The sequence below is a fragment of the Centruroides sculpturatus genome, unplaced genomic scaffold (assembly GCF_000671375.1).
Source record: "Centruroides sculpturatus isolate CEXI.00-Female unplaced genomic scaffold, Cexi_2.0 scaffold416, whole genome shotgun sequence".
Classification (NCBI taxonomy): domain Eukaryota; kingdom Metazoa; phylum Arthropoda; class Arachnida; order Scorpiones; family Buthidae; genus Centruroides; species Centruroides sculpturatus.
In genome coordinates this window covers 532770-546559 of record NW_019384756.1, presented here as the reverse complement: position 1 = coordinate 546559, position 13790 = coordinate 532770, and the positions used below count along the sequence as shown (strand labels likewise).

The 13790-nt window shown below is 30.6% G+C and overlaps 1 protein-coding gene across 1 annotated transcript; it reads right to left on the bottom strand.

The window, feature by feature from the left end:
* Nucleotides 1-3872: 3872 nt before the first annotated feature.
* Nucleotides 3873-6489, bottom strand: LOC111628724. The gene is made up of 7 exons (XM_023372561.1): nt 6471-6489; nt 6298-6368; nt 5938-6046; nt 5742-5860; nt 5563-5671; nt 4085-4937; nt 3873-3988 (listed from the first exon to the last, which is right to left on the bottom strand). Exons 2-6 carry the CDS (start codon nt 6330-6332, stop codon nt 4755-4757), a joined length of 555 nt encoding a protein of 184 aa, XP_023228329.1. The 5' UTR covers nt 6333-6368; nt 6471-6489; the 3' UTR covers nt 3873-3988; nt 4085-4754.
* Nucleotides 6490-13790: the final 7301 nt, after the last annotated feature.

Below are 13790 nucleotides of genomic sequence, written 5' to 3'. Positions count from 1 at the left end.
ATCAATAACAAATAGGCAACCAATCAACAGGATCAGACCTATGAAAGAAGGCCAAGTAACGAATGAGCCTTCTATACATCTGCTAACGGGTGGTACCTCCCGGAAATCTTTTCTACGCGAAGAAAACCCGGAAACTACATTTCAGCCTGTTGATGAGGCTTGAACTCGCGACCCAGTAACGAAGTGTTCAGCAGTTTTATCATTCGGTCACTGGTTGGCAAGTCAAGTGACTCTTTTATATTTTTTCTATTTTATGGTCTTACTATGAAAAATATTTTGAACAAATTCCGGAAGAAGAGCTTTGAACTTCCGATTTAAAATTGAGTATCCATGAGTAAATTTTAATTCTCGGAATTCAATAAATGTAAGCTTATTATGAAATACACATATATAATTTTATATTATTCATTTGTTAGAAAACTTGCCAATTTTCAATTAATTTAGAAATGTTGCAAAACTTTAAAATTAAATAAAAATTATAGAATATTTTAAAAAACTCAAAAATTAATAAAGTGATTTGATTTTTACATTATCCACTCAAAATTTATCGTTGTTTCCTTAAAAAAACGATAACAGTTTTAAAAAGTGCAAAACAATTTAATCAAATAACTGTTTATACACTGGAAAACTCCATTAAGAAGCAACGAATTAAATTTGTAAAGGCACGTCCATTAATTTGTCAACTATAATCATGTAAATCCTTTATGTTGAACGGATTTTTTTATTTGAAACGTTACTTTTATGTATTGTATTCGCTCAAGGTGGAGCACCTATTTATATATAAAATTAACGAAAACAATATTTAAAGTTGAATAAAAATTTCGGAAAATTTTCTACGAAAATCAGATTATTTTTTAAAATTTAATTATTTAAATCACTGTTTTACAAACTTTTCAGACTATCACCCCTCCCTTTAGTGGATATATTTCTTTATTTCTTTTGTTTCCAAATGAATTTTTGCCCCGTTTTCAAACAAGAGTCTTCTATCACCCTCAAGGGAGAGGTAGGACCCAGTTTGCAAAACACTGATTTAAATAGTATATGTACGAAAAAATATAGGCCTAATTGCATGTTTTACTATCATATCACGTGACAATTTATTAACTCAAGTTAACATACATTAGAGGTGTTTATTAAATTATTCAATCGATAATATATATATTTTTACTTTCCCGGCTCTGTTATCAATAACAGAGAGAAAGTATTGCAATGGGTAAAAAAAAATGACCCTTCCTAAGAATTTTACATTTTTGCACTCAGGGGACCTTAAAACATCGAGAAATACAAAAAAATTGGAGGTTTTTTGTATGTATAAATGTCAATGTGTGTGGGGGGCACGATTTTGTTCACCCTCTTTGAAGTTTAATTACTCCTGTGTTTTTCGTCGAAAATTTCTGAAATTTTACAGGAAGGTTTGTGTATTAAGGGGATTGATTCTATTAAATTTTGGGGGTTAAAAGTCGCGGATGGAAGATAAAGGGGGGTCGTGCATCGTATCGAATAGGGTTGGACTTAATGACGTTTTTATTCGATATTAGCATTTACATTTTTTTATAAAACCCATCCCTACTCCAAAATTAAGCTTTTTGCCATTTTTATAATACGGGTAATTAAAAATATAAAACGTTTTATTTAAATAAAATATTGTAACAGTTGGCGGCACCAAAATTTTAAAAGTTGCCGGGAAAGTTAAGCATCTCGTTGCTGGATTTTTAAAATTTCGATTCGAAATTTATTGTAAAGTTTTTAAAACGATCCTTTATTTTGAGTATTAAAGATTAAAATAATTTATTTAGTCAAAATTAAACGTAAAATTAGAAAATAACTGATGAAAGAATGAATATTCCTGTATCCAGTTTCATTTAAAGAAAATCGGAGTAGTTAAATATAACGCTATTTGTGTAAAGGAATAGTAAATAACGAAATTTGTTATTAGTTATCAAAAGGACGATGTGTACTTTACAGAAGAGATTTTTTTATAACTGAAGCCATCTGCAATGTGACTTGATCAAATGTCGCTTTTAGATGAAATGACTAAAGGAGAAAAGCTGTTGACATTCTGGATTCAAACTTTTTAATCAGAAAATATGAAAAAACGCAGTGTCAAGTTAGTAAAATACTAAAAGTTTATAATATTTTTTATGCATAAAAATGTATATACTGTATAATCTTTTTGAAATATTATATAATTAAAATTACATTTCTTTTATATAATTAGGCCTATATGATGTAATTTAATAGTTTAAGATATATATTTAAAATTAAAATTGAATTTAAATTGTAAATATATGATTTAATCGTATTCCAATATATACATATATAAAATTTAAATTTTTAACAATTGTATTACGTTGTACTGTACATCTGCGGTGCGAGTCAAAAGTTGCTTAACCCTCTTATAAAATCGAATTGAGTTGGACAGAAAAATTATGGAATAATAACATGTTACTTGGAATTTTGGCACGCTAAAATAAATATATAATAAATATCTTTTTATCATACTAAAATTTTCCTTCCCTAAATCAGTTTGATTTTATAAGTATTAAGTAACTTTCGTCTTATCCTTTATATGAATTTTACAGTTTATAAGACGTTACGAACAGTTAGAAAAGATTTTTGTTTTGTTTTGGAATATTAATTTTTAATTTCTTAAGATTATAATTGTAATTTCAAACAATAATAGAGATTTATATATTTCTGTCGTCACATATAATGAATATTACATTGCTATTTTATCTCAGTTTTACAGTTGAAATTGGTAACGTTTAAGCATATTGGAAAACATAAGAAGTAGGAAAATATTTCTATTTTCTTGAAACAATATTTTCAAATTACATATTATACAGCATTTTCTTTCATTTGAAATAAGTTTCGTTATCCAATAACAACGGGAGGCTTATATGACATATTCGAAGTCGTACCACGTCTAAAAATATAATATGTTACTCTCTTAGACGTTAATGTGAGATTTGGGGTTTAAATATGCAATATAAGCCACCGTTGTTATTGGATAACGAAACTTCGGTATTATTGAAAGTATTAATGATATTGAAAGCACCAAATGATATTAGGAAACTGGGTACACTAGACCCCAGTTTCCTAATATCATTTGGTGCTGCTAAGTACATATCATACACCGATGCTTTTAGGTGACCCCACAGAAAAAAATCCACAGGGGTTGAGTCTGGAAAACGTATATTGCTATCCGGAGGTAGCCAAACGCTCTGCAAGCCACTGGTGCATGTCTGTCCAGGGTTATATCAGCCGGTAAAGTAAAAGAGCAAGTAAATTTATATTATATAAAATTAAGTATCTATTAAGCAGATTTATTTAATTGGTTTACATTATTTAATGTACTTACACATTAAGTTTTTTATTAAGAAAATAGAATTAACTCTAATCTAACTTTGTATTTTTTAGATCGTGTAAAGCTTTCTTCACACCACCGCTAGTTATATTGCTATTGATTTTCGAACTGCCAATCACCTTTTTGAGAGATGAGAAACAAAGAGAGATTTTGGAGTGTTTCAGGAATCAGAACAAAAATACGAAAAATAAGATTCTGAATTTTTTCTTTTCTCAAAGAATTATTTCTTATTTTCTCTATTATGTGTTGAGAAATAATAAACATTAGATTCATTTTAAAAATATGAGATTCATGAAACACTTATAGTTCTGCGAAAAAAATTATCTTATTAAAATTTTATAACTTTTTCTAGTAAATAAATTATAAATTACATTTTATAATTTATCTATTTTTTCTTAACTTTTACGTATCGTAAATTTATTAATTTATTAACTAAAAATTATTTCTTTAAAGATTAAAACAAACAAACACATAGTTAAAAATTAAAATTCATAAATTATACAATGTAGGCCTATATTTTTAGAAGAGGATCAATTCTATTTAAATTTTTACGTTTAACATATTCAGCATTGGAAGAAAGTGAAACACGCAAATTTAACCACAGGAATTCTGTTATAATTTCTATAATTTTAGAAATGAACGAATGAAAATATTTTATTTTTTTTATATACGGTAATAAATTTTACATGCATGAACTATTAAATTGCTTAAACTAACCTTTTTCTTTCGTTTTTAACTCTTTCTTCCGTGGCCCACAAGAGACCAAGAGGTTGCGAGTTCGCACCTCACCTAAGAGCTGGCTACGTGGAATTTTCCGGGTTTTCGTTGCCTGCGTAACACCTAAAGGTGCTAGTTTAGGTGCCAGTTTCCCAAAGAAAGTCCTCCTTCAGAGAAATCCCCTTTGATAGATTTCTCAAATATGGTGTTGCTTTATTCTATCACTCATTTCTTTTAATTACGAGGGCATTTTACGTATTCATCGCAGGTTTGGCCATGTCCACAATGGGAGAGACTGGGTGGCGAGGAACAAGACCCGACATATTCGTTCTGGATATGTCGGGTCCCGTCACCACACGAAAAATTTTCAGGAATTTTCGAATGTCCTGAATTGATCTCGAGTCCTCAGACTGTTACATCAACACCTTAACTGCTTCGGCCATCCAGCCTTCAATTGAATTATACTAATACAAAATAGATCCAATTATAATTATATTTATTAATTTTAAAATTTCGCATTTTCGAAAATACGCTGTGATTATAATTAATGTAGCAAAGTTTTATTTTATTATCCTAAGTTACGAAATTTTCATAATTTTCCGCTACGTTTCCGAGACAAATCAAAATTAATCATTAGAGAATATCAATTGTAAAGATATCGATGAATGATTTAAAATTCAAATTTTGGAGTAGTTTTTGACTTCTGTCGGCCATGGGGATACATGTAATGTTCATCTTGCCAGATATGAATGTTCTTATGACAAGCACAATCTGTATCTACAAAATAAGAATGAAAGAGGCGATATTTCTTCCATGGTATATCTAGATTTTCTGCCTGAACAGACTTTCTGAGCTAAATAGAAAATTAATTTTATATTCACTTTTATCTGGCAAATTTAATAATATAAATATAAATAAATATATATATATACACATACATATATATACAGGGCGTCCATAAAGTCCATGTGCAATTTAAAAACGTTATAACTTTATTAGCGATTGAAAAAATTTGTAAAAAATATTAGAAAGCTTAATGTACCTAGTTTTAAGTAAAATTATTAGTAACTCTTCAACACAATAATTTAACAATTTTTCGAAACTTTATAAATACTTCTTTTTCAGAATTACGTGTGACCCATGATTTCAACTGAAGAAAAAGTAAACTGTGTCCTTTGATTGACTGAACTTAGCTACAATAAAACAATAAAAAAAATACAGATTTTTTATTTCCAATACATTCTATATTTATGTCTTTATTACAAATACTAATAAAGTTATAAACTTTTTAAATTGCACACAGACTTTGTGGACACCCTGTATTAAAGCTCTTTCGCCCAGTGAGTACTAAGAAACCCCTTTTAGCAAATCCATTGTGAGCCTGGATGAATCCTTTTGATTCCGGGTTCTCAGAAAAATAGGCTGCCAAGTTAACCACTCGGCTATCGAGCCGTCAATTGAATAATATTAATATTTACCTCTTCAAAACAAGGAAATTTATAATGCGACATTTGAGTACTTCCAAAACCTGGTTTCTTTTCATCGTAGTGATGATGGGATTGCAAAATTGGAAATTTTTCCACACTCCTAAAAAGAAATTTTGGTTAAAATATACCGTATAATCAAATTATTACATTTATAATTAACTTTTTATTACTTTTTATTCGAAATTGGTAGGCTGATTTTATCCATTGCCGTTTGTTTTTGATACTTGTTTTGTTTATACCATTCGAAAGATTGATCCATCATTTCGTGAGTAGCAGATTTTGGCAAAGGCTTTGGATTAAATAGAAAAATTATTAAATCTTAAAGAAGTTTTAAAAATTCGCAAAAATGTTACAAACTATACAAACGTCTGTTTTCTTCCCAAACCAAAAGTTGTTGTAGCTGGATGTAAGAAGATTAAAATTTTCAGGTTTCTTGATATCATAATCGAGTGGTTGCGCCTGTATAAATTCATGCCTGAAACAATCAAAGAAATAAATAGCTTTTTTGATAGTTTAACTTTGAATACAGGTTTATTCTTTAACATTGTAAATACAACGGATGGATGGCTGAAGAGTTAAATTATAGCGGTCAGTTTGTCTCTCTGGAAGCAACTCAACAGGAATTTTTCACGGGCGGTCTGTCCCTCATAGAAAAAGGCACTTTTAGCGCCCACAGGCCAAGAAACTATAAATACTGTTAACGTGTAGATATATATTACAAATTACCATTCATCTGTCAGAACTCCAGGTGAATACTGCATGCATAAATTTGAGCGAAGAGTTAAGGTACCAGGTCTCTGAAACAAATAATATCCATTGTCATTGGTACTTATGAATCTAGAATATCGTCTCATATTATAGATTTAAATTATCTTATTTTAATGAATGTATAATTTGACTGTTAAAACATTGATGAATAATAATGTAATAAATAATAAAGAATGATTGTTATTGTAAAAAATAAAATTATTGTTAAGATGTCTACGTAGTTCTTTTCATATAGTCTTTTGTAAAGCCCGCTGACAAACGAGATGGCCACGTGCAGTTTTTCGGGTTTAATTCAGGTGTCTAACGCTTAAGGATAAGTTTTCCGTAGAAAGTTTTTCCGGGAAGTACTTCCAGCCTACTGCTCTGGAGGATCCGGAATTGAATCCGGACTAGCAACTCTCTAGTAATTTCTCTTGGGCTGTAGGTCCCTGATTATGTCATGCCCGTCCTTCAATACCTGGCCGTCTTATTGTGGACCAACCCACGGCAGGTATGGGAAAAAACCCTCTTAATGTCCACAGGACAAAAACCAAAAATAAAAAAAAGCAAAGATTATTCCAAAAGAAGCCAAAATAACATCACAGAAATTAAATTTATTATCATAAAATTTACGTTTTGAAATCACAAAGTTTAATGAATGGAAACAAGCACAAGCTAAATTGCAAAAAAACTGACATTTTCCAGCAAAACAAAACATGAAAAGTTCCCTTTTTTTTTTCTTTAATGGTGGCAAACAACAGCGAAAGGGGGAGGACAAAAGAAGAACAAAAAGAAGTATTAAAAAATACATTGGCCTACATTCAGTGTAATAGCTCCAAACAAAAGCTAAAAATAACCACATTTATGCGAAGCTTGTCGCAAGTTACCAAATTGTTTTGGTCCACCAGTGGCCAAGCGGTTTCGTTTCCTGAACACTAGCAGCCGATTGCAGAGACAAAGTTTACGTTAAACGACGTTTAACAGCAGAACGGCCTCTAGACGTTGGCTGACTGAACCGCAGTTTAAAATGCGTTGCAAAGACAACTATTTCTGAACGCCCTCTAAACGAACTTCGGCAAAACATTGGCACTTACTTTCTTCGCCATTACTCCTCTGTTTTAAGAGTTGTTCGGTCAATCGGGTTATTCGTTTGTGATGTCAGAAAAGGTCGCTAGCAGTAGCGTGCTGTCTTTGGAAGCAGTGGATGCGCCGCTTCCCTTGTATTTTCTAAAAAATAACTGCATATTAATTTTAATTATATGAAAATAATCGCACAATATTTTATTATAACCGCATTATATATCTTATTACAAATTTCTATACTACACGTGAAAAAAAAATTGCTATTGTATATTCGAATATTAGTGGCGGAGTGGAAGCGCTGTATTGTCAGCATCCAAAAAGCCAGATTCGCGCATGCGCTTTACAAAGCGCCAACCTCACCCGGTTTAGTTAGTGGAAGCCTAGGGCCTTGGGTGGATGCTACACGTATACCGCATCCAATTCTATCCAGGACCGGTTCTGGGCTGTTAGCCGCCTGCCCGCTAGATATTTGGCCGTCCTCGCCCGATTACGTGAATCGCGAGTAGATTTATAACTTAACCCAACCGATAAGAATTTATTGGTATGTTTTTATGATAGTTCTGCATAGTTGACAGGAGTTTTTAAAAAATCCATTAAAATATTTGATATTTTTATTCCGCTCTCCGATTTTATATTACTCACGGATTTCAATGTTAAACCGGCGATATTACGATTTCGTATATCCCATCTTTAAGGGTATGTAGAAAAAAACGTGTACAATTCTTGTATAATGTTAAAAAATTAACTGTTACTTTGGTAGCATCATTTACAACTAAATTTAATGAATGAGAGAGATGCGCGAGGTACAGAAAAAGCTCTAGAATTTATTTACCTTAAATTTATGATTTATGTATCCGTTGTGATAAAAATTTGTCTTTCCACTTTTTCCCAAGACTACAAATATTCGAGTACAGTAACCGGTTTCGACTTATTTCTGCTTAAGTAGTTAAATAATCAATAGTAAATTAGGGACATAAATAAAACCCCGCTGAAAGAGCCGGAATTTTACTTAAACAAAAGCTTAACGAACCAATCTCTAGCCGAGTACAGTGGGGACTGATTTCTTTGTAATATTAGATAATAAAGACAGAAATTTTTCTAGTTCAATGAGAGTGACCGAAAAGTTGTAATTTTGGAAATTTCCGTGGACACTTGGTCCTAAAAGGAATTAGTTAGAAAACACAGAAACACAACTTCCTTATCATCAAATGTCACGGCACGCTACTGGTCGCTAGCTATATTCCGAAAGCTTCCGGAACATAAAATCGTAAGGCCCGTCAACAACCATTGTTCGGCAGTTAACGACGATCCTTTTCCATTTCGATATTCAATTTCGTCGCCAATATGGTTAAAATACGAACAAATCCATTTTTAGAAATTTTATACAGAATTCGAAATTCGTCTTCGGAGTAAATTTTTAAAGAATTATTTCGACAGCATGTTACTGTCTCCCTTCGTAACTGTCGAAATGAATAATTTAAATATTTTATTATTACTATTACATTTTTTTTTATTTCTATAAAAAGATTTCGGTAATTATTAAAATTGTCTCTTTAACACAGTGTGGTTTAACAGAACGTTCTGACTAGGGGATTAACAACAATGACCCCGAAATGCATTAACCGACACGATACTTGAATTGTAAATAAATGTATGTGAATATCGGAATTGGAAGATTTAAAACAAATTTAAAGTATTTAATTTTATTATTTTTGCTCCAAGCAATTAATTAATGAATAATTTTGTCGATTCGTACCGTTTCCAACATTTATCAAAGGATCGATATCCATTTTTATCTAAACTTTTCCACCAACAAAACTACCACCCGAATTAAAAAAAACCTCTAAACCTGCTGTCTAGCTAGTGAGTCTAGAAAGTAGGTCAAATTACCGGTTTCTAATTGCTGTCTAAACTTTGGCAAGCGAGAAACGTCGTCTCTGCGATGAAATTTTTCTGCAATGTAGTGTACTGTACATGATCTGTAAACCGCCGTCGGCGTCTAAACGTTGTTTTTACAATCGGACCAATGTGTTTTTTATTTTATCGTCAAATCTCGGGTTATTAAAAAGTTTTTTGGGTTGGGTACTTTTGGGCTATTTTTTTCTTTAGAAAATTTTGCCTACAAAAGCTAAAATCATCTGGCAACATTGCTTTGATAATATTGACAAAGAAGTAGTATAGAGTAAGAAACTAGCTACAATCACGATCACTCTACATTAGAAATATTTGCAATAAAAGAAAAATATTTAATTTCGTAAGTTATATTTCTTGAATAATAATTTAAGCTACAAAATGCATTATTATTATTAATATTATTAATTTCAGAAACTTACTTTGATAAAACTTCAAGCTCTGCAGTATAAATACACCAATAGTCATAGTATGACTATTGGTGCATTTAATGAGGTTTTCAAGTTTAAGATCCTCTACCTGAGTGAGCTGTATGTGCTAATTAATCTGTCTTCTACCATGTGTGGTGTTGTCTTATTCATGGAAAATCAATGACAGATGACTGAGTATATTCTCAGGGATAACTCTAGATTTTTATTGCTCTACACATTTACAAATTAAATGAAATATATCAAACACACAAAACAATACACTGAATTGCATGGACCCAGTCATGATCTTTCTTTAACCAGCATGTTAGCAAGTAAAGTGGTCCTTGACATTACCAGTTATGTCCAGCATTGATGTTGCTAGCTATTCCAATATACTTAGAAAGATGTCTTTATTGAGAAAGATAACTGAAAACATACTATTATAACAAATAAGTTTAATTTTTCAGCTATGAATTTTACCTCTTTATATTTTATTAGGCCATACTAGAAGCCACAAAGGTCACGTGGTCTTAAGCTCTCAGGTTCCCCACCCAATATTGTACCTAACCTATGCTGTACTGTATAATATGCCACAGTAAAATTTGATCAGTTTATATGATGTATAAATGAGTTATTGATGGCATTGTCTTGGTCAAAGTTTCCTCTTTCATCACTTTTGTTAGCTAAAAAATTCTTTAAATTGACTAATAAGATAAAATGGTTGAATGGAAAGTATGACCAGGAGAATATCATTGATAATCCCATTCATGTCATACAAACTGATCAGATTTCACAGTGGCATATTCTACAGTGTATAAACCAATATTTTGTACAATATGGTATAGGTTTATCTACTGTACTTACTATACAGTAGATAAACCTATGATTAAACAACTAAAATATATTCTCTTTGTTTTGGATTTTTAATGGCACCTTCAAATGCATATAGGAGTTTAGTCAGTTCATCATATTTCTTTTTTTTTGCTTTTTACTTATTAAAAAAGAATCCTTGATAACATGGAGTTTCTTTTATTTTGAGAGGAGTCATATTTTAACTTAATTGTTTAAATAGTTTCTGATCATCATTGAAGTCATGTCAAAATTTTAACAGGAGCTGGTATATCTAATTTTTGATTCAATTTCCAATGCCATTTGTAATAATTTGTATAATCCTAATTATGTTAATTAAATCTTTTATTACCATAATATAATTATGGCTAAATAAATATATTTTATCCAAATGAAATGTATATACCATATTTCAGCACAAATAAGAACATTCTCTTACATGTAACAGCAAATTGTTTTCATGTTTTTGGTTACGTTCGTAAAGTCGAATGAGTTAAACAAGAATGACATCACCGTTATCCTTATTTCGTTAGACTTTTCGACCAGTTCTTTTATAACTAAATGGCCATTTCTAAAATCAAAGATAGGAATGTTGCTAATGCAGCCTTATCTGAAATATTTTTTTTAGATTGCTTCAGGTGGACAGTTATTTCTATCATTTCATCTTCTAATTCACAATTTAAACACTTGAGTAGATTTAGAAATATCGATATCATTGGGTGCCATTTTCATAACAAAGTAAACTAACTTTTTCCTTCATAAACTTCATTAGACTTTCGTTCAAAATGTCATCACTGCACTTAGTGAGACTACTACTTTTTGACTGATTTGTTACTAATACGTTTAACTCATTTGACTTTATGAATGTACTCTTTGAAACAAGCAAGAGTATACCTCACATGTAAGAGTATGTTCTTATGTATGCCAGCTTGTTTGGACTTATAAGAGTACTGCACTGCTGTGCTAATATACTGATATATTTCATATACTATTCAGTGACATCTCATGGTAATTATTGTTAAAATAAAAAGACAAAATAAAAAAATATTTCTGATACTATAGAATTTTTTTTAAATAGTGAGTTTTTTTAGATATTCTGCANATGCTTTCTATTTGCAAAATTCCTCAACCTTAACACAAAATAAGAAAAAAAGTGAATTTTTAAGAAATTTGCGGGATTTCCCGGGATAAGAAAAATTTCCCGGGTTAAAAAAACAACCGGGATCCCGGAATCCCGTTTGAGAAACCCTAATTGTAATGATCTGTTGTCCCTCTCTCCTGAAACCAAACTGTGACTCATCTAGTTTTCTATTCTTTACTGTATGATGATAACTAAAACCTTTGCGGCATAGCTTATCAAGATAATAGTTCTGTGTTTATAACAGTCTAAGGTACCCAGTGTTTTAGGAACACTGATGAAGATAGATTTTGTGAAATCTTCTGGAATATTTGCCTCTAAAATTTTGTTTAAAAAAATTAGTTAGGATTCATGTTTTATCTTCCACATAGCCTTAAGGAGTTTTCCTTGTNAACACAAAATAAGAAAAAAAGTGAATTTTTAAGAAATTTGCGGGATTTCCCGGGATAAGAAAAATTTCCCGGGATATTTCCCGGGTTAAAAAAACAACCGGGATCCCGGAATCCTGTTTGAGAAACCCTAATTGTACTGATCTGTTGTCCCTCTCTCCTGAAACCAAACTGTGACTCATCTAGTTTTCTATTCTTTACTGTATGATGATAACTAAAACCTTTGCAGCATAGCTTATCAAGATAATAGTTCTGTGTTTATAACAGTCTAAGGTACCCAGTGTTTTAGGAACACTGATGAAGATAGATTTTGTGAAATCATCTGGAATATTTGCCTCTAAAATTTTGTTTAAAAAAATTAGTTAGGATTCATGTTTTATCTTCCACATAGCCTTAAGGAGTTTTCCTTGTATGTCATCTATTCCTGGTGCCTTTCTCTCCCTCAGCATTTTCAATGCAGCATCAATCTCTTCCTTAAGAAAGGTTACACAAACTTTTTTCTCCTCCATCCCTTCTAGGTTTAAACTGTCCTCATTTCTGTAGGGATTGTCTATGTATCTTTCCCATTTTAGCACTTGTTCATCTTTCTGCAATAAAATGTTTCCATTTTCATCTCTCAGAGCACCAATTCTGCATTTCCTTTTTTTTCCCTGAGATTAACCTTAGCTTTTCATATACTCCTCTTAAGTCATTCCCATTTGCATGGTGCTCTATTTCTGGACATGATTGATTCAACCACTCTTCCTTTGTCTATTTGCACATTATTCTTATTTGTTTATTATGGATTCTATATTTTTCTTGTTCTTCTGTGATGTTTTCTTGTTCTTGTTCTTTTGTACCATCTTCTTTCATTCAACTTTTTTATTATTCTGTATTAAATTTAAAATGTATTGAAAAATATATTTGCTTAAATTACAAAAAAGTTAACTTTTTCTGTTAAGAAAAGAATGTTTCTGATTATTATTTAAATAATAACTGACAGAGTTTAAATGAACTGTTTTCTTATATTTTTTTTAATATTATATGAACTTATGTAACAAAAATACAATATGTATTTTGTAAATTTAGCTTCTTGTCCATAATTCGTTTTTTTAAAATTTTCTATGCCTACTTGGCCATTATTTTATTCAGGACTTATTAACTTGTAGTATGGAAGGATTAAAAAAAACTAAGGTGTTTCAATTTTTTTCTTTATTTCTCCTAAATGCATTTTGAACATGTTTGTTCCTCTTCAGTAGGTTCAATTGTAAAATTATTTGGCACAACATTTACAAGCTAAAATACATAATTTTTTATAATATAAAATAATTTTTAAACAACAATAATCATATAAAGTTTCACACTTGCGTATTTTATACAAGGAGTAATACCTTGCAAATTTGTTTTTCACAGTGTTTTTGTTAAAGCTAAATTAAGATGTAAATGTATCTTAAAAATTTTTAATCATCTGATGAATATTATCATATTTTAAAAAATATGGTGATAATGATGTAAAATATGATAGTATTGATTAATATTGAAAAAATGATATATAAAAGAAATATGAAGTTTTAGATTATGTATAATTAATCAAAAAGATTTTAATATATTTTAATAAAACATAAAATTCATCTGGATACGAGTCCAAGTTTACTTGCCATGTCTAATCACCAGGAACAACTATTTCCATTGCAGAGACAACCTTTCTTTAGA